This window comes from Puma concolor, chromosome B2 (assembly GCF_028749965.1).
Source record: "Puma concolor isolate L17-30 chromosome B2, mPumCon1.1.hap2, whole genome shotgun sequence".
Classification (NCBI taxonomy): Eukaryota; Metazoa; Chordata; class Mammalia; order Carnivora; family Felidae; genus Puma; species Puma concolor.
The window spans coordinates 98,305,480-98,332,050 of record NC_141671.1 but is presented as its reverse complement, the minus strand read 5'-3'; the positions used below and the strand labels follow the sequence as shown (position 1 = coordinate 98,332,050).

The 26,571-nt window shown below is 37.6% G+C and overlaps 1 protein-coding gene across 2 annotated transcripts in view; it reads left to right on the top strand.

Moving 5' to 3' along the window:
• Window positions 1–26,571, top strand: part of PDSS2 (decaprenyl diphosphate synthase subunit 2) — a 287,564-nt gene that overhangs the window by 167,300 nt on the left and 93,693 nt on the right. For both annotated transcript variants that reach the window (XM_086707531.1, XM_025925580.2), the window contains exon 4: window positions 15,631–15,705. In XM_086707531.1, coding sequence (XP_086563657.1) covers window positions 15,631–15,705 — 75 coding nt within the window. The remainder of the gene's footprint in view (window positions 1–15,630; window positions 15,706–26,571) is intronic.

The following is a 26,571-nucleotide window of genomic DNA, read 5'->3' as shown; positions in this document are numbered from 1 at the left end:
AAGGGTAAAATTAGCAAAGTCAATTATTCTCCCTTTGGCTTTTCCCTGAAGATATTAGGGGTCTTCAAGGTAATTGCCTTAGGTAACATTTAGATTTTTAAATATCTCTAAGTATAGAAATTGGTATATTAATCCTCTGGTAATTGTCTTCTTACTGTTCTAGCTCTGGTCACATAAATGTGAATTAACAAGATTTTGAATTCAAGAGTGAGTTTTGAATTCAAGAGTAGCGTTTGAGTTTTCATTCATTTTCAGTTATGGAACCTAAGGTCAGCTTTTTGTTTTGGTACTTCATTGTACACAGACCCTAGACTTAGAATGCCTCTTTTTAAGCCATAAATTCCCTGACTCCATTGAAATAAATTGCTTTATATTGTGTTCATGTAGAACATCACTGGATCCTGAAATGATGGGGTCATACCAGAATCTAAAATTTTAATATCTGAGCATCAAACTATCAATGAGACATGCTGAATAATTGGGGGAAAAACATGAAGTGGAGAAGCACTATAATTTAGAAATCTGGCTGACTATTAGAGGCTTTTTCTGGTTCCTGTTTATTTTGTAGACTAGATCTTTATTTTAGGATTAAGCCACAGTACAAATACGGCTGTTTGGATTACTGCTTGTCATCTTTTTTCTCTAAGTCTTTTATTTTACATGTATAGTGATAACCCTAGTATTTGAAAAATTGAATTCAGGGGCACCTGGATGGCTCAGTTGTGGTTTCGGCTCAGGTTGTAATCTTAGAGTACATGAGTTTGAGCCCTGTGTTGGGCTCTGTGCTGACAGTGCAGAGCCTGCTTGGGATTCTCTCTCCCCTACTGTGTCCTTCCCGGGATCACGTTCACGTGCACTCTCTCTCAAAATAAATAAACTTTAAAAAAAATAATAAAAAAATGAATTGACCATGCTATTTTTTTCTCATTATAGTTGTTTTCATTTAATGGACCTATCACTATACATCAGGTGGGAAACTGTGCCTTACCTTGGGTCTTGTCTGAGCACCCAAGAACATTGTCATGATGTCATTCCTGGGGACTGTTCTATTAAGCATTAGTGATTTATGTTTCTAAATAATTAGGGGCACAGATGTACTCTTTACATAGCTGATGTATTTCCTTATGTTAACTTTGTTTTCCTAAAGGCATAAATATGTTGTTTACAAGGAAGAATTTTGTTTGTATAAATATGCTCAATTTATGCATATAAATCTCCTCCTTTTATACCATCTATATATTTTAATAGAAAGAGGGCTATTGGTTATTCCATGTTTGTATTATCGGTTACATTAATTCTACTTTCAAATTCATGTTAAAAAGTGAAACCTAGGCTCACTTGGCTGGCTCAGTTAAGTAGAGCATGTAACTCTTGTTCTTGTGGTCATGAGTTCAAGCACCATGTTGGGTGTAGAACCTACCTTAAAAAAAAAATGAAACCTAGAAACATGCTATATCACATGAAATTTGAGATTTTCTTTATCATATTCATTTAAAATAGACATTGTGGGGGCGCCTGGGTGGCGCAGTCGGTTAAGCGTCCGACTTCAGCCAGGTCACGATCTCACGATCCGTGGGTTCGAGCCCTGCGTCGGGCTCTGGGCTGATGGCTCGGAGCCTGGAGCCTGTTTCCGATTCTGTGTCTCCCTCTCTCTCTGACCCTCCCCCGTTCATGCTCTGTCTCTCTCTGTCCCAAAAATAAATAAAAAACGTTGAAAAAAAATTTTTTTTTAAAATAAAAAATAAAAAAAATAAAATAGACATTGTGACCTTGTGTGTTTATAGTCTTGTCAGCACTATTTTACTTGTGGAAATTATTATGTTTTAGCCTCTTTAGTCTGACACCCAAGATTAATGTTCTTTTCTACATATAACCCTTCTCAAGTATAGATTTTCATGACTAGCTTAAATGTGTGCAGAAGGTAAGTAGGGTGTCATATATTGTAACAATAAAGGCAGTTATCTCCCCATCAATTGAATAAAGAAGCCAAAATGTTATCATAAAATTACAATTTCAAAGTCCCCACATTTTTGCAGTTTTTTTTTTATCATGTGCTAACAAAGCTACCCATTAAACAGACACTATATCCATTTTCTGAGCCACTTCCTTGATCTTTAAAGCAAAAGTGATAAATGATTAGTATTTGAGAAGTGTACTTAGAAACAAGAAGCCAAATATTATGTTCTTTTAAATTTTATTGTCTCATTAAAACCTTAAACTTTGTCCTTTTTGTGCCATAAAACAATGGAATGAAGTGTCTTTTTGCCATAAAAAGATCAAATGCCATCATACAAAAAATGGACAAAACTCTGAGTGTCTGTCAAGCAGAAAGCTGACAACCAAGAAGGGAATTTCTTCCATATGCCTAAGCTTTCAAATAAGCCCATTTTTAAAAGTCTGTGTTCTACAAAAATATATTCTCTAAAATGGGTAGAGTTGAACCCCATACCATGGTTGGCCATGAGAGGTAGAAATATGTTGACTAGGGCAGATTTTTTAAAATGTTTATTTATTTTTGAGAGAGAGACAAACAGAGCATGAGCGGGGAAGGGGTAGAGAGAGGGAGACACAGAATCCGAAGCCGGCTCCAGGCTCTGAGCTGTCAGCACAGAGCCGGATGCAGGGCTCCAGTTGGACTGCAAGATCATGACCTGAGCCAAAGTTGGACACTCAACCGACTGAGCCACCCAGGCATCCCTGGGGTAATTTTATAGTATACTTAGCCACCTCAATTTTGTAAATCCCTTTTTCTACTTTCCAGAAATAAAATTAATCAAGCCAGCTTTTTTTCCTCTTCATTTTCACGGATATAAACTGCCATTTCTCCAAAGCCAGAGGGAGAAAAAAAATCCACTTCTGAGCTTGAGCTAATTATTTCTTTTTGCCTTTCTAATGATTTTACTCAAGGAACTTCCTGAGTTAGGAGTTAACAAAAGTACTGGGTAGATGAATAGCTGATTCCTTCCTCTGCATCCTCAGCTAGCTGGCCCCACATCTCCTCACTCATCCTTTCTTTATCCCATAGATACATCCTCAGTACCTCTTTCTTTGTCTTTTATTGTTCACAAATCAGTTAATTCCATCTCAGGCTATCCCCAACCCCTTTCTTCCCATCTTTCATTCTTTATCTTCTTCCTTGTTAGTTCAGAAAAATTGTTATCCATCTTTTTGCCTTCTTCTTGCTCCTTTCAAGAAAAAATAAGCCAAGAAACTTTACTTAGGAGTTGAAAAACATCAGAGTAAGGCTTGGCATGCTCTTGTGTTAATAAGGAAAATTGGGGCACCTGGGTGGCTCAGTCGGTTAAGCATCCGACTTCGGCTCAGGTCACGATCTCACGGTTTATGGGTTCGAACTCCGTGTCGGGCTCTGTGCTGACAGCTCAGAGCCTGGAACCTGCTTTGGATTCTGTATTTCCCTTTCTCTCTACCACTCCCCCACCCCCTTCGTGCTCTGTTTCTCTGTCTCTCAGAGTGCTCTGTTTCTCTGTCTCTCAGAAATAAACATTAAAAAAAGTTACAAAAGAATAAGGAAAATTATATAATTAGAAATGAAACAGGCGTAAGAAAGAACCAGGGTCTCTACTCTCATTTTTTCCTTTAACCAGGTTTCCCTATAACTGTCAATGTTTAAAGACATTTTTTAAATGTCTTTCTATTTAGTTTTGTTTTCCTACTTTATTTAATTGAAGGTATTGTAAGATTGTGGTTTTCTATTTTATTTTTAATTATAAGCATATGGTATTTCTAATGTTATGGGCTAACCAAGCTTTAGTCGGCTGCCCTGGGAACCTAGCCAGGGCATTTATAACCTCAAATATTGGGACATTGAGGTATGAACTCCAAACAACTGACTTATAGATAAAATTCCAAAATGCAGTGCATTTGTAATTTCGTGCCTGTTGTGTTAGATTAATACCGAATTTGAACTCCATAAGCAAAAGAACAGTTAAGAGCATTCAAAAGGATCCATGTGACTGCTTTTCATTAGTAGCTACAGATAGTTCATTTGTGTTGATTTAATTTGGTTTTAGCATTTCCATCATTTTCCTGATTCCTCAGAGTTGTAAATACTCATGGAAAAAATTCACTCTAAGCCCAAGTTGGTTGATGGGGCCTTAACCCAGGAGCAAATGTTATTTATTTAGCAATAGTGATTGGGGAAGAGCCCTTTTCTGGCAGCTAATGACCTACTGGAGGACTTGTGTGCCCAAGGCAAAGCTGAAGGCCATTAGCCCAACAGGTCATTAACTGACAAATGCCTGACCCTGAGGTCATTTCTGATATTGGAAACCGTGAAAACATTAAAGTCGGCTTGTTGGAAAGTACAGCTGTGCCAAGGAAGTTTCTTTTTAAGCATTTTGGAAAATGCATTGTTTGTTGTTACTCACATGGCTTAATTGTCTTTGTTCTGGGGCCATTTTCACTGTGCCCAGCAAGTCAGTCAGATATCAGTAAACACCAAAACTGTAGTGTATGGCCAGTCTTTGATTTTTAAATGACAGTTTCCCTGTTTAGAATATCATATTAACTATTTCATTCCGAAGCAACTTCAGCATTCACTTTTGTGGATAACTTGTGTTTTCATAATATGTTGGGTTATATAGCACTTACCTATTTTATACTTCTCAGAGATGACCTATAAAGCCACATAAGAGAAGTGGAAAGACCTCAAGTAGAAGTCTGTGCACCTATTCTCTATCTCTGACTTTTTTTTTTTAATTAGCCATTTAACATTGGACAGTTCATTTTCTCCCTCAGAATTCTAGTTTAGATCATTTATCTTTTTCTCCAGACTGTTTATCTATTGTCTTTTTTTTTTTTTTTTCCTTTAAGCTCTATGCCCAATGTGGGGCTTAAATTCATGACCCTGAGATCAAGAGTCGCATACTCTATGGACTGAGCCAACCAGGCGCATCCCTCTAATGTCTTAATACTCCATTTTTCAAGTCAGCTTAGAAACTTCATGATGTAGAATATTTAATACTTCTTAAAATTAGTACAAAGCACTTAATAATATTAACAACTTATATTTTTGAGTGCTTGCCCTGTGCTAGACACTATTGCAAGTGCTTTATGTGTATTAACTTATTTTTTTTTTTTTAATTTTTTTTCAACGTTTTTATTTATTTTTGGGACAGAGAGAGACAGAGCATGAACGGGGGAGGGGCAGAGAGAGAGGGAGACACAGAATCGGAAACAGGCTCCAGGCTCCGAGCCATCAGCCCAGAGCCTGACGCGGGGCTCGAACTCACGGACTGCGGGATCGTGACCTGGCTGAAGTCGGACGCTTAACCGACTGCGCCACCCAGGCACCCCTGTATTAACTTATTTAATCTCTCCTGAGACATAGGAAAGGGTTAAGTAATTTCCTTGAGGAAATGGTAGAGCTGCTGTCTAAATCTAAATATAGGCAATCTGGCTCCAGAATCCTCTAGCTTAGCTAAAGTAGAAAACTAACAAACCAAGAACCATGATACCTTTTTTGCCAGCAATTTTGCAGTTACCGGTATTGGGATTTATAATACCTTAAGCGACTAGTAGTTTTAAAATATTGGAATAAGTATCTCAATACAAACATCATTAGGAGCTTTATGAAACATTTTGGAGAAATAACCAGTAAGCAGAGGCAACTTGTTTTCTTAGTTTCCTCATCTGTAAAATAAAGACAGCATTATTTCCATCTCCTCTATCCTTACCAGTTGCAAAATTCTACAATTCTGAGTGTTGTAGGAGAGAGTCTGAACTTAAAATGTATATATCCAGATCCTGAAGATGTTACGATATAGGAAGAAAAACAAAGGAATCAAGAAAAAATTGTTTATAAACTCAGAGATGTAATAGAGAAATGACCATCTTTTATAAATGTCTAAGATCTAGAGATTTACATGCATATTTCAGCAATCTAAAACAATACTCTAAATTAATGAACTCACCTATATGGCCAGTTTGTGATGAGCAAATGATACGGCTTAATTTGTTCAAGTACTTTAAAAGCCATAAGATGATATGCAGATATAAAATTCTGAAAATAATGATTAAACAATTATAACTGCAAATTTATTTTGAAAGTTATGATTTATACAATTCACATATTGGAAAAAGTATTGGTGGTGCAATAAAATATTTGCGTGCATTGTGTTAAGCATTAGAAATGCCAGTTTAAAAGACAGTTGTATCACCTGTTTTCAGTCTTCATGTAAATTATATCAACCAAAAAAAAAAACAAAAAACAAAAACAAAACAACCCAATTCTATCTCTACAGATTAGAGAATTTCTAACCCAAGTATATCCATTGTTTGATTCAAGGGTACAATACAGCCAATCTCGAGTTTCTACTACTTTTTTTTTTTTTTAAGGATTACCTAATTTGCTAGAATGCAGTACCAATAGAGCCAGTTATTTTTAGCATTCCATTGATTCACAGATTTTGAAGAGCTGCAATGGTATTTGGAAGAAATACAATTACAGTTTTAGACCAGATGCATGGATTTTAATGCATATGAGTCATGCTTTTATTTCTGTGGTTGCCTTTGAAGTGCAAACCTCGGGACGTCTCTGAATTACAAACATCTGCCTTTTAGTGTAGCCCAATTAGAAGAGGAACTAATTGAACTAAAAATTGAACCATGTTATCCAAAAGACAAGGGATTCCTGGAATTTGCAAGAGTATGTGTGAATCTCAGAGAAATCCTGAAATTTTTAACTCTTTGGCCAAATGTGTTCTAAACTTATTTTTTTTTTTTTTATGAATCTAGTAAGATCAAAGCTGAGAGTCAGTATCAGTGATATATATAAACCAAGGTGAAAATGCACCCTAATATTATACCCCATAGTACCCGAGAATGATTATGTTTTAACCTGCCTTCTGCCTCTGTTTCTATTCCGTTAATTTACATGTTTTTGGAATAAAGTGATAAAGAAATTAACACCTTTATAAATATATTTCAGAATAACAATCTGTAAACTGTGTGTCAAAAATCTGGGGACTCTGTGTGCAGTTAAAATGGCTAACCAAGGTATGAGTTATACATGACGTATATCAGTATAAGGTAGTATTTCAGATTATAGATCACATGCTGTTTATGGTGGATAGTGAAATCCCTTTAGTAAGTGACTGTCAACACTTTTTCTTTAATGGATCACAATAGAAAATAGAGGGATAATGAAACTTTTGTTTTATGAAAAATTTCACTCATTTTTGTACATACACATGTATGCATGTACTGTGTGTGTCATGATGTAGAATACAATTCTTTTCGTGGGTTGCAATTTAAAAATTTTGAAAGTTGATACTATTAGGCAGTGTTCTAGCCAGCAGCATCCTTTCGTTGAATGAAATAAGGTACCTTGATTCTGGTGTTCTGAAGTTTCACATTGTGAACTTGTGTTTTGCAAAGGTGGGATTAACCTTTAAGCAAAATCACACTTGGAAACTATCACTTAACATCACTGAGAGTGCCATCAAAGGAAGAAGCAGTGAAAGCAGAATGGAGGTTATCAGCCACATGGGGAAAAGTGGGCACGTCAGTGAGATGGCAGATATAATTCTCTCTGAGAAGTTGTCAGAGCAAGATGTAACAGAGCTACTAAGTGTGGGGCATCCTAATGGGGAATATCCTGGGTACAACAAACTTGACAACATACATAAGGAATTCTTATGTTGGAGAAAGTGAAAACTAAAGCAACTAACTGCTGTCCGATAATGTCAGAATTACTTTGTTTCACGACTAAGCATTTAATTCCCAACAACTATTTAGTTTTTGTAGTAATGTAAGATACTTAACCAACTTTTTTTTTAGCCTACTGGAAAGCATCTCTTTTTCTCCTTTTCTTACAAAAAGTTTTATTTTGGTGTAAGCATTTTAAATTGTAAAAAAAATTATCAGCCACTTTTTCAGGAATCTAAGCATTGTTTAAATCAATAAATGATTATCATTACTCAGTGGTGAACAGTAGACCAAGAACCATGCACCGTCATTCAAAAAGTGAACTCAAGGGGCACCTGGCTGGCTTGGTCGATGGAGCATGCAACTCTTGATCTCAGGGTTGTGAGTTTGAGACCCACATTGGGTGTAGAGATTACTTAAAAATAAAATCTTAAAAAAAAAAAAAAAAGAACTCCTTATTTTTGGATTACTTTTTTATTGTTACTGAAAGAAATCCATATTTTGGCATCATCCTTACAATTGTTATGAATAAAAAGCATATACAGCTACACATTTAGGTATTTCTGGTCATGGGGCTAACTGTTGATAAAATGCAGATACCTCTTACTTAGATAAGCTAAATGAGGCCCAAAGGAGTGCTATGGGAGAGGGGGACGGAGGGAGTGCCTGGATGGCTCAGTCGGTTAAGCATCCAACTCTTGGTTTTGACTCAGATCATGATCTCACAGGGCGCTGGCAGCATGGAGACTGCTTGGGATTCTCTCTCTCCCTTCCTCTCTGCACCGCCCCCCCCCCCAAATAAATAAATACACTTAAAACAAAAAGTGATATGGATGGCCCAAAGTCATGCAGCCTTCTAAGTGGTCAATAACAAAGTAATGTCCTTTATCTTTATAAGGTCATAACTAGTTTCATTAGTACAGTGCCAGGAACATAGTAGGCTGTCAGCAAATGTTTATGGAATGAGTGCATTAGCCAATATAATATTAAATTTCAGCACTTCATATTCAAGCCATTTTCCTGAACTTGTGGCCCATTTCTTTTAAGTTTTATCAGTTGTGATTTTCTTTTAGACTTTTCTTTAGTTCGCTGAATTTTCCTGAGCCCTTTCTGACAAATGTTACCAGTAGTTAGAGGCCATAAACCAATGTATCAGCTGTTCTAAATTAAAAATTAAGATTATCAATTTGCTTAGTTTTTGCTGCACCTGTCCTACTGGTTGTGCCATTTCTCTCTCCGCTCTTCCCCCTTAGCCAGAAAGAACTTCCAGCTCACTAGAACAGATTGCTATCCCTCCCACAAATAAGCATGGTCTTACACATTTGGCAGCATTGAAAAGGCTCCCTTCAAAAAGCCTAGTTAGAAGCTTCCTCCAGAACTCCTGTGAGTTAGTGGTGTGTTTATTGCAACAGACCTTTCATCATTGTCGTCATTAAACCTGGTCCTTGTCTGATAGGAAGGAGTGGGGAGAACCATTCTTTCATAGACTTCATCAATGGCTTTATTAAAGCAACTCATTTATATTAATCAGCATGCAGATTAGGGCTCATCTGGGTTGTTTGTGCCCAGGTGGTGGGTGAGTAGATTCACCCCTTATTTGGCCACTGCCGCTGCTCCCTGTGTTCTTCAGAGGTCGCTTCTCCATTGAGGCTGCCAGCCTGAAAGCTCTGGCTGAGCACTGGGGGACTGAATCCACCTGGAACAGAGTAGTTTGCTTAAACCCAGTCTGTAAATGATAAAGTGCTTTACAAATGTTAGATGTTATTATTGGTCTCTGTGGGAGAGCACTACTTCTTAGCCAGTTCCTCTACCTCACCTTGGTGTAATGTAAGTAAATCTTTCCATCATTAAATGCATCTCTCAAACACTCCGTGCTTTGTTTTTTGTGAAGAGGAACTGAAGAGTGAAGCTAACTGCCCTGGTTACTATTAGCAGACTGTTCGGCATCCTTTATCTTTAAAAGTATTTTTCTGTAAGACATTTTTACTGACAATATTGGTTTTGTGGCTTAAAAAAAAAAATCTTGACACTATCCCTTCAAATATCAAAGCTTTTTGGAAAGGACATATTTATGCTAAATCTGTCTTTTGTTCCTCCCAAGATGTATATGAGAATTAATTCTTCCCCAAGGGCGTTTTACCTTTGCAACTGCTTCATGCATTGCTATTTCTTCCTAGAGGTGGGGGAAGGAGTGCAATAAATTTGTGTGTAATTAATGCCATCAGCACTGCAGATGCGTGCACACACATGACTGTTTCCTTCACTAGCAGCTGTTAAGAGTAGTAAAGACTGAGGGGCTGTGTGTTCGTTTGCCTCCCAAATAGAGTGATGGATCACACGTTGTCATTCTACACTGTAGTAAAAACTCATTAAAATAACCTTTCCAGCGCAAGTTTTTGAAAGACGATTATAAATCTGTAATAGCCTCCACAGTTTCTATATACCAATGAGTTAAGTGCGGGGCAACCTTTTTTTTTTTTTTTTCCCTTCAAGTTTATTTATTTTGAGAGAGAGGGAGAGAGAGAAAAAATCTCAAGCAGGCTCTGCACTGTAGGCACAGAGCCAGACATGGGACTCAACCTCACGATCTGATCATGACCTGAGCTGAAATCAAGAGCCCGATGCTTAACCAGCTGAGCCACCCAGGCACCTCTGTAGCAACCTTTTTTAAGTGAGTTAAAACACAACCATACTACACCAACTCAGATAGGTTTTGCTGGCTCGAGCTTTTATTGAGCCACATTAGTTAATAGTTAATACTTTTCTAAAGATTTAGTTGTATTTTACTTTTTATTTGAGATGGGTGCTCCTTTGCCCATATTAAGTGGTCTGGTTTCCTGGTTAACTATCTACAACTCAGCTGAAACTATTCCATCTGTCAAATACTGACAGTACTCCTGGATCACGCCTGTTGAGACAGGCACAGCTCGTCTCCACAGAATGCTTACCACCACTTACTGATCTTATTTTTGCTATTCAGAGGACTATTGTTTGATTGATATATTCCAGAAATCAATTTGTGGACACAGCTTCAGAAGCCTCTCTGAGGCTAAAAGGAGAGTGTGTGCTCCCCAGCTCCCCGCCCCACTCCATGGAGATAGGTTTATTGTTTTAACCTGATTATAAAAGCAGTACAATAAAAGAGGGGAGAAAAATGTAATACGTTGTAAATTTAAGCAGTTATAAATTTATTGATTACAAATTTAAGCAATTTATAAAAGTTGAAAAAGAAAATTTTTTCATTAAAAATCATCCAGATGCTTACTTACCATTTACACATTATCATTATTACTACTTTGTTGTCCTTTCATTTAAAAAAATTTTTTTCATTGATTTATTTATTTTTGAGAGAGAGCACGTGCACAAGCCGGGGAGGGGCACGCAGAGAGAGACACGGAATCCGAAGCAGGTTCCAATCTCTGAGCTGTCAGCACAGAGCCTGACACAGGGCTTGAACCCATGAACCACGGGATCATGACCTGAGCCAAAGTCAGATGCTTAACTGACTGAACCACCCAGGCGCCTTTAATATTTTGTTGTCTTTTCCGACTTTTCTCTCAGCGTATATAAACACAGAGATTGACCTCACTTTGTTTTAAAAATATCTGTCATGCTATTCTGTTTTGTAACCAGCTTTTTTCTTTTAAGAAGATATTACAGACGTCCTCGGATAGCAGTGTGAAGACGTTATTTGGTCATTATTGTTCTCTTACCAACCCCTACTTCTCTTAATTTCTATTTTTATGATAGGAATTTTATTATAGCTCAGGGTGTAATCACCACAACACCTTTTGCGAGTGCATATGCATCACTTTTGCTTTTCAGTTAAGAAAAATCATCGAATTGTAGTTACTCTTGCCAGAAGATAAAGAATGAGGCAATTACATTTTCCCTGAGACTGACGAAATTTGTCCTGTAAATTAACCATTTAAGAAATTCATTCCATCAGTTATACGTCAATTAAAAAAATAGTAATAATAAAAGAAATTTATTCCAAACAAGGTGCCCCCAAGAAGCTAGCTCATGACATTGACAGTCTGAACAGTTACCACTTCTGGCTCACTGAAATTTAGGGTGTTACTCAGAAGACGTGGGAATAGTATATGGCATTGCCAGGCAGTCAGATTTCAACATGACAAATCAGAAAGAAAAGCATTTTTGTATTGCATGTGCAGGTAAGCAATTCTGCCATTCTTGCAACCTCCAGAAATGCAGAAATTAGCTTATCTCCTGCTTGATTACTGTCTAGACAGCCAAAGTAAACTTTATAACATTAATGGTGACAGATTCTCTTCTAAGTGTTCTACATATTTACTCATTAGAGAGGAAGTGATGTGGCCAACTAAAGCCATTATTTGTTTGACACAACTTTTCACTTAAACCTGATATCATTCTGAATCTGATCGTATGAATTATTCCCAAGCACTAGAGCCATTCAAGACCCAGAACTCAGCAGTGTTGACCTTAATTGACCCAACTAGGATGTTTCTGTCAGTAGGTGGGGTGGGCTATCAGTCTTAATGGTTTAGGACATGGAAATGGTTTAGAATGGTTTAGAAAATGAAAATTGCTTAATTAGGATTCTAGGTCTTGAAACCAAGGGGCTTGGACACAAAAACTTTCATGAAGAAAGTAATCGGGAGAGTTCAGACAGAGGGAAAAGTCTGTGTGAAGAGAATAGATAAAAATAATATCTGAGCAGGGCACCTGGGTGGCTCAGTCAGTTGAGCATCCGACTTCAACTCAGGTCATGATCTCACGGTCTGTGAGTTCGAGCCCTGCATCGGGCTCTGTGCTGACAGCTCGGAGCCTGGAGCCTGCTTCGGATCCTGTGTCTCCCTGTCTCTCTCTCAAAAATACATAAACATTAAAAAAAATAATAAATAAAAAACCTTTAAAAAATAAATAAACCTTTGGTGAGCAAAGGTGTCTTACCAAGCTTTATAAAAAAGCAGTTTTAAAATCTTCATGCCTAACTATAAATATTAAGATTTGCATTTCTAGAAGCTCGGAATCAGAATTGGAAGGGACCTTATAGAGTTATGTTTCGCAACTTCCTTCATTTTATAGTCAAGAAAAATTAATTATCCTACCCCAGATCTCACAATGACATTACTAGGAGACCTTGAAGTAGGGTCTAGATCCTTTGGCTCCTAATGCTCTGCCCTATTTCATTACGGTCTTCTCATTGTTGGGCTTCTAAGAGTGGCTATCATTGAAGCTCTTTTAGTCTGTCATGTTTTTGTAGTTGATAGTGTTTGCTTGCCCCCCCTGGGCCTGAGGAACGAAAGTCCTTAATCTTTCTCATGGTGCCCTTGTTAAGAGTGCCAAGAAGTGGAGGGCTTGGGTTCTTAGTCTCAGGAGATCTGGCATTTAGGCTTCTGGATTCTCCGACTGCCATTATCCTTGCTACCATCGTGGGTTGCTGGAACAAATCATTCCACAAGAATCTGAGGGAGAAAAGTATCGTGAAGCAGGTACTTTCTTATATTGAAGTACAAAAGGTGTCTAAACAGGTGCCTATGTAGTAAGCCATGTATTGAAAAAAGATCAGATCAATAAATGGTCTCATTAAATATGTGTAGCTGGTAGTCCTGTGGTCTTCCTAGAAATACTACAATTTTAAAGGAGGATGATACTTAAACATATCTCTCTTTGGTATAATTTAAAATGTTAGGGGCTCCTGGGTGGCTCAGTGGTTAAGCATCCAACTCTTGATTTCTGCTCAGGTCATGATCTCATGGTCATGAGATTGAGCTCCACATCAGACTCAGTGCTGGGCATGGAGCCTGCTTGAGATTCTCTCTCTCCATCTCCTTCTGCTCCTCCCCCACTTACACACATGCTCATGTGTGCTCTCCCTCTCAAAAAAAAAAAAAAAAAAAAAACGTAATAAAAATAAAGGTTAAGTAAACATTTCAGGCAATAGAAAGAGATTTATGTGTGCATTGAGTAAGTCACCCTTGCCTGGGACACTTCAGCTCCCCTAGGCTATTGCTGGTTTTCATAATCTCTTACCTTCCTTGATTTGTTAACCCAAGGAAGTCCAAAGCTTTTTCCTCAATGATCATCATTGGCTATGGAGGTGTATTCTGCTCAAGTAACTATAGCTATTTGGAACTATGGGTCCTTTATAAATTTTGAACTTATGAGTACAGGTCTGTCTATATTTGCTAATTACATTAAAAAGAAAAAGAGACAATAAAATGTCTGTTGCCTCTGCCTGGTCTGAAATCTCAGGGAAGTAAAGGCACAGTCTAGTTATCCAGAGCCAGATCCATTGTTAAAAGTTCATGCCATCATTTTGACATTTAGTGTTGTGGACTTTCTCTTTATAAATCCCTCTTCACTTTACCAGTGCTGGTCTCAAAGCTCAAACTGTTTCAAAACCGTAACATTTCTTAGTGAGTGATTGATCTGTATTATGTGTCCGGCCATCAGGGGGATCTTGGGATGTTGCTTGTATAAACTGTAATCCAATCTGATGCTGTGCATTTAGTTACAGTCTTTCATAGACCTATTGGTGATACTCTATCCTCCTGGATTTGGGAATAGAGCTTATCTGATACCTTCAGGGGAAAAAAATCCATTCATTTTCTTTCTTCCCCACTTAAATAACTCAACACATCTGGTAACACTGTAGGATCATTGTCCTTCCAGTTCCTCTGCAGCTCATATTGCTACAATATTTCTTAAGTATTTGGTTACCTAAAGGGCAATGTGATTAAAAAAAAAAAAAAAAAAAAAAAGACTTTGTATAGGTCTTACAAATTAACCCATCTGCAGAGCTAGAAAAAAAATGGCTTTAATCAGCAAAATTTCCATATCAACAGCCTTGTCTGTGTTACACAGGATGAACGTAAATATAAATTTGGAGATGAATGCTCATGTGTTAAAATTTTAAAGCAAGTCTTTCCACAAATTAATGTAATTTGTGTCTAAGAAAATGTTTATTAAATCTAACGTACCTGAGATTAAAGTATCTTGTTGTTTGGGTCTGTATCCTTTGGCTTAATAATGTCTTCAATTACAAGAATGATAAAAGCTGAAACAAAATCCTTTAATTCAATCAGAACTGAGCTAAATTTTAGGAAGCAAAGAGTGGGAATCAGATACAGTACTGCATGATATAGGAAGCTAAATATACACGATATTAAGACTTCGCAAGAAGCGGTTGGGGCTGCTTTGAGGAATTCTTGTTTGGAACGGCTGCATTGAAATACCACTATTTTATCCTCTTGAATTAAGATGGTTTATGCAAACAAGTCTAAATTGTACAGTAGTTCCAAAGAGACTGTTTTCTGCTTGTTTTACATTCTGGAACAAGTTCAAAGCTTTTGATTTTGCTTGATTTTTTTTTTTTTTTAACAGCCTGAGTCTTGAAAATAATACAGGTTTGATGAATATGATTTCAATATTGCAGTTCTATAAAAATTTTCAGTGTTTATGGTACATTTGACCCAGGGGCCCTCCACCAAATATATCCACGGTGCATTTTAAGTATAACAGAGTGAACACATTTGAAAGGTTAACCATTCTTTTGCTTTTGCTTTTCTTTCTGTATTAAGTATGAAAATTAGCATTGTAATGGCTCCCAGAATGGAGATATTGAAAAAGTATCCACCTGACAGAAATAAACATACAGAAAATAAATTGAGTTAAGATTTCATTAGGTATCTGAAATTTAAGCTTCTGTTCAAAATGGCTATTACTGGATTTTCATGTATATTAGTTCAATGCTGTGCTTGTAAGATTTTTTTTTTTTTTGCTTGAATTATGCCTGAAAAAAATTGGATTACAGCTCTAATATCCAGGTGGGCAATGCCATTTGCCAGGATCTTTGTATATAACCCCATAAGCACAAATACTGCCTTGCTGCTAAGCCTTCTGAGGCTTTCTGAGGTAAAAATGGGCATAAAAATGTTTAATTGTTTCTTTTAATTTTTTTTCTTGTTTTTTTAGGTTGTGGAACTTTTAGCAAGTGCTCTTATGGACTTGGTGCAGGGAATATACCATGAAAATTCTACTTCAGCAAAGGTAGGGATTGGGTACTCATTATAAAATGTTAGGTTAAAAACCCTCGTGGCAAAACTAGAATTGACGAGCGAAAATGTCATTTTTGTTTTGTGTTTAAATTGTACATGACATTTTTTTTTAGATTAGTGTTTTGGCTACAAATCCATGGCCATACGCTTAGTACATAGCAGATTTAGCCAATTAAAACAACCTCTTATCCTCTGGCTGGATTCACAGTCTGTTCAGTCTGCAGCAGCCCAGGAGACACCAGGATGCTCTGTCTACTGGCTGGCAGGTAGCACTGTCACAGGGCAGGCAGACTGGAGAAACAGCTCGTGCTGAGGTGGCTGGGCGCAGCCTTTCCCCAGAGGAAGGGGTCTTCCATGTCGCAGAAGAGTGGACATGATCTGAAGAGGATGACTTTTGAGGGCATGAGGAAAGAATGTCTTTTATGTCCAAGATCCAGAATTTACTGCGTTATTAAATTCTCTCTGATAAGAAGTAGGATGGTTGTGCAGTTGGATCATTCTGATTAATTATATAGATCTAGAATTAAGGTTTTTTGACTCATTTAACAGGACATCTTATGGGTTAGGTTTTATTTCTTTAAAATGCAGTTATTTCATTTCAGTAGGATATTGAATGTGAAGCAGTTGCCTCATTGACCACCGCCATCATTTAACATGGTATATGCTATTATACGGGATTCCTAGCTTAGGGTTTCATTATTCTAACTTCTTTAGCTTCTGTATTAGCAAGATTTCACTCACTGCAAATTAGAGAAAATATGCGCATATGCACATTTTAGGCTTTTTGACATTTCCATTTGAAAAAAGAAAGACTGATTTTACTGGAAAATGAAACATAGGGCATGAGCAACTTGCATAGGAAATTTAAAAGTATAACCCAGGGACTCTGGATGGCTCAGAGAATAGTTAGTAAAATATGAAGAATTGTACCTTGGACGTCTGCTAACATTTGGTTCAAGGAACCACAGTTCCCTGGAGGCATATCTAACTTCACCTAAGTTGCCTAGTGGTATGTGGGGACCTGGCAGGATATACGACCACAGTGGGACCCCCTTTGCCGCATTTTTCAAAAATATACCATACTTCACTACCATGGCTGAGGATTAATAGCACATTGTAGAATGGAAGATTCCTGGTCTAGTTCCACTCATAAGTTGCCTCATATAGAGTATAATGAAGATGATAGCTAAACATGTAACACTGTGGTAAGTAACTCACCTATGTTTCTTCATTTAATCTTCACAGAAAGCCTGCTAGCAGAAACTACTGCTATCCCCATTTGACATAATGGGAAAACCGAGGTTTAGAAAAGATTAAATAATTTGCCCACAGTCATACAGCTTGCTAGTTGAGATTTGAACACCAGAGCTCAGGTTCTTAACCGTGCGTTTTCTACCTCTATACCTCAATGAAACCCAATTTTCTCGCCTCCCTCTGCCATACCTGACATCCCACCATATATGGTGATGACAGTGACCTCTTCTGGCAGTTGAGGCATCGTTTTCCCCTGTGATAGTTCCAATGTGTTCAACGTAGTTCCATGTAAGATATTAATATCTTACAGTTAAATACCTTAATTTTTAAGCGAAAGTGGTATTGTTTTAGGGTTCTTGATTTATTCACTCTTAATTGTCCACTATAATTAGCCTAGTTTGTTAATAATTTTGTGAACATTTATTAAATACTTTTTGTATGTCAGGCAGACCTAACAGCAACGACAACAGTAAATGGTTAGATAGCCCTTTACAGTTTGCTTATACTTTCTTTCTCTACAGTCACCCATAAAAAGGGGGGCATTTGTTGGTGCGCCCATTTTATACATTAAAAGCCTGAGATTCAGGGATGACAAAAGGCAGGAAAGCCTATTATCTGGAAACTCTTTGTTGATGTATGTTTCACAGTGGCATGATCTGAACCCAGGTTTTTTGACTCCAAGTCCCACATAATCTGTTTCTTCCTGGGAAAGAGAAAAGAGGAAGCAACGAAAGTCTTTGAAGGACTGTTGATCATACGTGCACTGCCAATTAGCACACACTAATTGCTGACTTTCATTGGCTAGTTTTACTTCAGAGAATCTGTAGCAATGCTTTGTCCATCTGCCCTGTTTCCCTACCGTCTCCCCAAACACAGCCCTTTAAAGCACTAGCGACCTTCTTTAAGCAATTACATTTCTGAATATAGCCAAACCATTTAAAGAGCTGTTTTGGTTGGTTTTGTTTTCTTTTGTTTTGTTTTTATAACGGAAGGAAAATGCATAGTTGGACTGAAGCTGTGGGAGTGCTTCTGGATGCCTCCATTTGTGTCCCAGGTCCAATTTAGGTTAACCACATTTCCCTTCCTAACCAGAAAAATCCTGGCCTTTCTCCCCCCTCCTCTAAGTGTGCTTGCCATTGCAATGGCAGTTCAGAATTTGGGTTTTCGAACTTGGCCCAGGAATGCCTTCAGAGGCAGAGAGAGCACTGCCCCACATGGAGTGCCTTCAAGGTTTTCATGTTCTGGCACGATTGGGAAGCAGCCACAAGTGGAGGTCATGTGGGAAGTGAGTGGCACAACCTCCGTAGCCTTGGGCCGATTCAGTACACAAAAGAATTGCTTTGTGATTTAAAATCAGCTGCAAACCATTTATTCTCTCTAGGGAGAAGAGAATACAATGCAGTCTGTTTTCTATATGGCTACTTAATGCAGTGATGGAGAACCTGGGTAGTACGAAAATAGCTTTCTGTGGAACAGTGCCTATGTGACCAGGGTAGATGCACTAAAAGCAAATGGAGGAGAATTACAACTGAATATGTCCAAAATCACCTTCTCCAGAAGAAGTTTGTAGAGTAATTACCTAATCCTCCTTTAAACTATGAAAATTTATGGGGCGCCTGGGTGGCGCAGTCGGTTGAGCGTCCGACTTCAGCCAGGTCACGATCTCGCGGTCCGTGAGTTCGAGCCCCGCGTCGGGCTCTGGGCTGATGGCTCAGAGCCTGGAGCCTGTTTCCGATTCTGTGTCTCCCTCTCTCTCTGCCCCTCCCCCGTTCATGCTCTGTCTCTCTCTGTCCCAAAAATAAATAAACGTTGAAAAAAAAAAAATTTTAAACTATGAAAATTTATGTGACTTAACGTTAGTAATACTTGACAGATCATATGTAAATTGTGATCATGTAAACATTCAGAGTAATTTTGGAAATTCATCCTTTGATCTAGCCATTGAAAAACAGTATTTTTATTTTTATTTATTTTTTTATTTTTTTATTTTTTTTATTTTTTCAACGTTTATTTATTTTTGAGACAGAGAGAGACAGAGCATGAACGGGGGAGGGGCAGAGAGAGAGGGAGACACAGAATCGGAAACAGGCTCCAGGCTCTGAGCCATCAGCCCAGAGCCCGACGCGGGGCTCGAACTGACGGACCACGAGATCGTGACCTGGCTGAAGTCGGACGCTTAACCGACTGCGCCACCCAGGCGCCCCTTTATTTTTGTGTTTGTTGGTGAATGAACCATTTTTTCCTTATAATAAAAATTAGCCATTGTGCTTTCTTTAGTGTTTATAGCATTTCCTCTCTGTCTACCTGGTTTGGTGTTGTTGTTAGCTAATTGGGGAAAAAAAAAAGTATATGAAGTAGAAAAATTGCATTTTATGTTTTTTTAAGTTTGTTTCTTTATGTTGAGAGAGAGCACAAGTGGGGTGGGGGAGGAGCACACAGTAGGGGGGTGGGAAGACAGAGAATCCCAAGCTGGCTCTGTGCTGTCAGCACAGAGCCCGAAGCAGGGCTCTATCCCACAAACCATGAGACCATGATCTGAGCCAAAATCAAGTTTCAGATGTTTAACCAACTGAGCCACCCAGGCACCCCCCCAAAATTGCATTTTAAATGCAGCTGTTGTTTACCATTCTAAGAGTTCCCAAGTCCTGCCGTGTACATTGTGTTCATGTTACTCACTGTACACACTAAATATTTTGCATTTTAGCAAAATTGGCTTTGAATCCAGACCTTTATATCTAAAATCTTTATAGCATAATTATCTTATAACTTGTTTCTAATTAGAAAAGTAACTACGTATTTGGTAATAAAAATTGAAAGCACAGAAAAAGGTCAAGAGGAAAAAAGAAATTATTTTACATAAACCATCCCCAGAAATGAATCATGATTACACCTTAATGTATTTCCTTCCAGATTTCATTCTATATTTCTCCCATTTTATAGTTATTATTCTATGTCGTTTTTTGTTCCGATTGATTCCCTAGGATTTGTTATTAAAAGTCTTCAAATGGGGCGCTTGGGTGGCTCAGTCGGTTGAGTGTCCGACTTCGGCTCAGGTCACGATCTCACGGTTCGTGGGTTCGAGCCCCGCATCGGGCTCTGTGCTGACAGCTCGGAGCCTGGAGCCCGCTTCAGATTGTGTCTCCCTGTCTCTCTGTTCCTCCCCTGCTCTCACTCTGTCTCTCTCACTCTCTCAAAAATAAATAAAGATTTAAAAAAATTAAAGAAAAAAAAGTCTTCAAATGTTAGGGGCACCTGGGTGGGTGGCTCAGCCGGTTGAGTGTCCAACTTTAGCTCAGGTCATGATTTCACCGTTTGTGGGTTCGGGCCCCACATCGGGCTCTGTGCTATCATCTCAGAGCCTGGAACCTGCTTCAGATTCTGCATCTCCTTCTCTCTCTACCCCTACCCCACTCGTGCTCTGTCTCTCTCTGTCTCTCAAAAATAAATTAACATTAAAAGTAAATTTTTTTTAAAGTCTTCAAATTTTAATTTTAATGACTATTTAATGTTTCTCCATACTACTATAATTTACTGAACCATTCCACAATTATTAGATACTTACCCTGTTTCCTTTTTTTTTTAATGAGTTTAAACAATATTGTGATGATGAACATCTTAGTGTTTATAACAGTGCTCTATTTTATACTATTTGCTAAAAAAAAAAAAAAAAAAAAGAACCCTAGAAGTGAGATTTTTTTTTTTAATCAAAAAGTTAGTATATCTTTAGGGGCACCTGGATGGCTCAGTCAGTTAAGCATCCGACTCTTGATTTCAGATCAGGTCATGATCTCATGGTTCGTGGGTTCAAGCCCTACACTGGGCTCAGCACTGACAGTATGGAGCCTGCTTGGGATTCTCTCTCTCTTCTTCTCTCTCTGCTGCTCGCCTGCATTTACTCCTTTTCTCTCTCTCTCTTTCTCTCTCTCTCAAAATAAATAAACTTTAAAAAAAGTTAAAGTAAAATCTATTCTTCAAAAAAAAAAAAGTAAGAATATTTTCAATATATAGAAAAAGATTGCTATCCTTAGAAAAGCCTGCTTTTAAAGTTGGCCCTTGGCTAGAATCTGGGAACTTGGATTTTAGGAGTGTCTCTACCATTATCTAACTGGTAAGTGCAGCTCACTGTAGCCAAACTGTTTTTGCCAGTAATGTGGTTTATTTTGAATATCTGCTTTCCTTCTGGGAGTCTGGAATGTTGGTATATGCTAGGCAGAGAGGATGACCAACCCCTACAGAAACGCTGAGCACTGAGTCTCCAATGAACTTCCTGGGTAGACAGTATTTTGTATATGTTATCACATGTGTTCATTCTTAGAGGAATTAATCACATCTTGTTTGACTCCACTGGCAGAGGATTCTTGGAAGCTTGCGCCCAGTTTCCTGTAGACTTCATCTCATGCACCTTTTTCCCTTTGCTGGTTTTGTTTTATATCCTTTGCTGTAATAAACCATAGTTGTGACTTTGACTATATGTTGAGTCCTAGGAGTCCTCCTAACAAGGCCATCAAACCTTGGGGTGGTCTTAGAGACCCCTAAACACTGTTTTTCTGATTCCTTATTATTTCCACCCAGTTGTACTCCTTCCTTGTGAACTAATCAAGGTCCTCTGCAACACTCATGTTGGTTTTAAAATGGGGAACAGCACACCTCTTTCCTGTCTTCAGAGATTCTGCTCATGTTGGCTTGGCCCCAGTCTCAGGAAAGTGAGAGGGTTTTAAAGAGGATCCATTTCTCTTGGAAAGGAACTGGCTTTAACAGAGTTACTAAAATTACAAAGATCCATTCTATTTTTTTCCAAGCATAGATTATACTCTCAGTATATCATTCTCTTATGAGAAGTAGATAAGGTCACTTATGTCCATTTATTTATTTTTTATTTTTTATGCCTATCTTCCTTAGCCCCTTAGCATATCTTCCTTAGCCCTTAGCATCTTTCAAGTAAGATATAAGAATAATTCAATTCACCAGGAAGTTATAGATTGGTGCCTACCTGCAAAGCCCAATGCCACCTTCTAAAATACAATAAAAAGATTAGCAAGGGGAGCTTTGTCCATTGAAAAAATAACAGGGAGAAAATTGGAACAAAAAGTCACATCTGGTTGGGAAAATCAGAAAAGACTTCAAGGAGAATGTGATATTTGAGGTGGACATTTAAGGATGGGAAGGACGTCTGTTGATGGAGAAGGATGCCATTTGAGGCAGAGGAAACAGCATGATCAAAAGTAGGTGTATTTAAGATCAGGCCTTCATCCACATTAGAATAAAGGAATAGTAAGAAGACTGGAAAGGTAGGTTTTGTCACATGCTTCAAGACTTACAATGCCAGAATATAGAGCTAAAACCATATTTAGTACTTGAGATAATGGAGGGATTGAAGATTAAAAAAAAATTCTTTTTTAATGTTTATTTATTTTTGAGAGAGAGAGACAGAACGTGAGCATGGGAAGGGCAGAGAGAGAAGGAGACCCAGAATCCGAAGCAGGCTCCAGGCTCTGAGCTGTCAGCACAGAGCCTGCTGTGGGGCTCGAACTCACAAACCATGAGATCATGACCTGAGCTGAAGTCAAATACCTAACCGACTGAGCCACCTAGGTGCCCCAGGATTAAAGATTTTTAAACAAAGGAATTACATGATCAAATTAACCTTTGGGAAACCTAATACATCAGTGGTCATTATGATGGTTTACTGGAAACTAGAGGTATGTGAAAACAGTTAGAAAGCCAAAACAATAAAGGCTAGGGGTATTCTTCTTCCAATTTAACATAGTTGGCCCCTTCTTGATATTCATGTCTCTACATCAATGTCATCTTTTCAAAGACAGCCCCTCACCGAATCTGAAGTAGCCACCATACTTAATTCCCTTTATCTTAATCACAGTTGTCACCCTCTGATATTTCTCTTATAGTTTCTCCTACAAGCATATAAACTATGTGGGAGGTGGGATTTTGTTTACCATTGTATTCCTAATACCAGAACAGTGCCTAGCACATTAGCTGTAGTCCAAAAACAGTTGTTAAATTAATGATATAGCTTTATTGATGTATAGTATGCTGCAAATACTCCAATGTTTTATTTTGTTTTTTGAGAGAGAGAGAGACATAGAGCAAGCAGGGGAGGGGCAGAGAGAGAGGGAGACACAGAACCCAAAGCAGGCTCCAGGCTCTAGGCTCTGAGCTGTCAGCACAGAGCCTGATGTGGGGCTCACAGCCATGAATACGAGATCATGACCTGAGCCAAAGTTGGATGCTCAACAGACTGAGCCACCCAGGCATCCCAAACTGCAAATATTTCAAGTGCACAATCTGATGTTTTAATATTTGTGTGTACCATTGAAACTATCATCACAAGATAATGAACATAGCCATTACTCCCAAAGAGCAGGCTTGCTTACTACTTGATACAAAAGCAGCAATCCCCTAAACTCAGTGTTTCGTTTGTTGGTTTGATTTTAGCTGTAACACAAATCCACTGAAGGCTAGCATCCATCTGAGCCCACATTGTTGCCCCTGCAGGACTTGGGACCAAGAGCAGCCAACACAAATATGCTCATGCACATGCTTTTTGCTGTGCCATGAATAATAAAGTCCTTTGTCTCTGATCCAGGAGTCTTGTGTCTTCTGTTAGCATCACTAAAACAGTCACAAGCTAGTTCATTAGTTTGTATGTAAGGTAAAGCAAAATCTCAGATCCAAGAGCTAGACCTCCCAACACAATGTTGAAGTAGTGAGAATGGACATTCCTGACATGCTCCCGATGCTAGCAGAAAGACATTTGGTATTTCACCATTAAGTGTGATGTTAACTGGAGGTTTTTGTTTTTGTTTTTAGAGGCTCTTGATTAGTGAAGAAGTTCCCTTGTATTCCTAATTTCCTGAGAGTTCTTATCAGGAGTTAATGTTGATTTTGACATTTTTTTTCTACAGCTATTGAGGTGATCATATTTTTTTATTTTTTTTTTTCTTTTAGGTTTTCCTTTTTTTTAAGGCTATTAATATGGTAAATTAATTGATTATCTAATGTTAAACCAACCTTGCATTCGTGGAGTAAACCTCATGTGATCCTGATCCAGTCTCCTTTTTATACGTTGTTTGAATTTGATGTGCTAAAGTTTGTTAATGTTTGCATCTATATTATTGCGTAATAAATTGGAAAGTATTAACTCCTTTTTTATTATTTTGAAAGATTTTTTTTGGTAGAGTTGGTATTATTTCTTCCTTAAATATTTGATAGAATTCATTAGTGAAACCATGGAACCTTTCTTTGTGGGAAAGTTGAGGTTTTTTTAAACTACAAATTTAATGCTTTAAAAACTGTTGGACTATTTAGGGTTAGGTGTTTCTTCGTGAGTCACCTTTGGTAGTTATAGCCTTTAAAGAAATTGTTTACTTCATCTAAGTTGTCAGATTTATTGGCATAAAGTTCTTAATAATATCCCCATATTATCCTTTTAATACACGTAGAGTGTATATTGATGTCACCTCTCTCATTTTGACATTTGTAATTTGTGTCTTTTTTATTTCCCCGAGAAGCATAACAATATTACTGATTCCAAAGGACCAGCTTTTGGCTTCACCACTTTTCTCTCTTTTTCACCTTTCTGTATTCTTTCTTCTGGTTACTTTGGCTTTATTTCCATCACTTTTAAAGCATTTTAAGCTGAAATCATTTATAAATTGAAACCTGTTTTCTTTTCTAATATGACATTTAATGCAATGAATTCCTCTCTAAGTGCTACTTTAGCGACATCCCACAAGTTTTCATTACATTACTTTTTAAATTTTCGTTCAGTTCAAACCACTTATTAATTTCTTTGGAAAGGAATAGTAAGAAGATTTTTTTTTTTGACTCACAAATTATTTAAAACCTTGTTATTTAGTTTCTGAGTGTTTTGAGATTTTTCCAGATGTCTTTCTGTCATTGATTTATAATACCTTTGTGGTTAGAGAACATATTTTATATGGTTTGAGTTATTTTAAATGTATTGAGAGTTGTTTTATGACCCAGATATGATCTATCTTGGTAAATGTTCACTTAAAAAGAATATGTATTCTGCTGTTGTTTATGGAGTGTTATGTAAATATCAATTAAGTCAGATTGGTTGTTAGTGTCATTAAAGTCTTATGTATCTATAACTGTTTTCATTCTGCTTATTTTCTGAGTTACTGAGAGAAGGGTGTTAAAGTGTCTGATTATAATTGTGGATTTTTCTATTTCTCCTCACAGTTCTATCAGTTTTTCCTTCATGTATTTTAAATCTCTGCTTTAGGCACATTAACCCTTAAGATCATTGTGCTATTTTGATGATTTTATCTCTTTATTATTTTTTTTAATAACCTTTTTTTAGCCCTGGTAATATGCTTTATGTTTTTTTTTTTTCCTGATGTATACCTTATCTGATGCTAATATAATCATTCCAGCTTTGTTTTGATTAAAATTATGGTGTTATCTTTTCCATCCTTGTACTGTTTTTATATTTAAAATTTTTTAATGTTTTAAAAAAATTTTTTTTACGTTTATTTATTTTTGAGACAGAGAGAGACAGAGCATGAACGGGGAGGGTCAGAGAGAGAGAGAGGGAGGGAGACACAGAATCTGAAACAGGCTCCAGGCTCTGAGCTGTCAGCACAGAGCCCGACACGGGGCTTGAACTCATGAACCGCGAGATCATGACCTGAGCCGAAGTCAGACGCTTAACCGACTGAGCCACCCAGGCGCCCCTAATGTTTATTTTTGAGAGAGAGAGGGAGGGAGTGTGCAAGAGCCAGGGAGGGGCAGAGAGAGAGAGAGGACAGAGGATCTGAAGTGGGCTCTGCACTGGAAGCAGAGAGCCCGATGCAGGACTCAAACCCATGAACAGTGAGACTGTGATCTGAGCAGAAGTTAAGCCACCCAGGCTCCCCAGTTTTTATATTTAAAGTAGGTTTCTTATATGCAGCATTTAGTTGGATCTTGCTCTTTTATTCAGTCTGATGATCTCTACCTTTTAATTTGTGTGTCTAGATCGTTTATATTTGATGTGTTTATTGATAATGGTTGAGTTTAAATGCCATCTTGTTGTTTGTTTGCCGTTTGTCCCATTTGTTTTTCCCGTTCCTTTTTCTGCCTTCTCTTAGATTAGTTTTCACAATGCCATTTTGTCTCCTTTTTTACTTGTTAGCTATAACTCTTTACTACGGTTTTAGTAGTTGCTCTTGAGTTCATAGTATAGATCTTTGATTTATCACAGTCTAGTTCCAAGTGATAATATACCTTTACTTACAGGATAAGAAGCTTACAAAAGTTTATTTCTACTACTTCCTTCTCAGCCTTTGTATTATCCTTTTCATATATTTTGCTCCCATATATATTATAGATCTCACAATACAGTGTTACTATGTTTGCTTTAAACATTCAATTACATTTTAAAGGGACTTAATTTTTTCAAGGCTTTTATATTTACCCCCATAATTCACATCTTCAGTGCTTTTCAGTTCTTTTTGTCAGTCATCCAGATTTCCATGTGGTATTATTTTCCTCCTTCCTAAAAGATTTCTTTTAACATTGCTTATAGTACAGGTCTGCTGGTGATTAATTCTTCCAGTTTTTGTATCTGAGAAAAATCTTT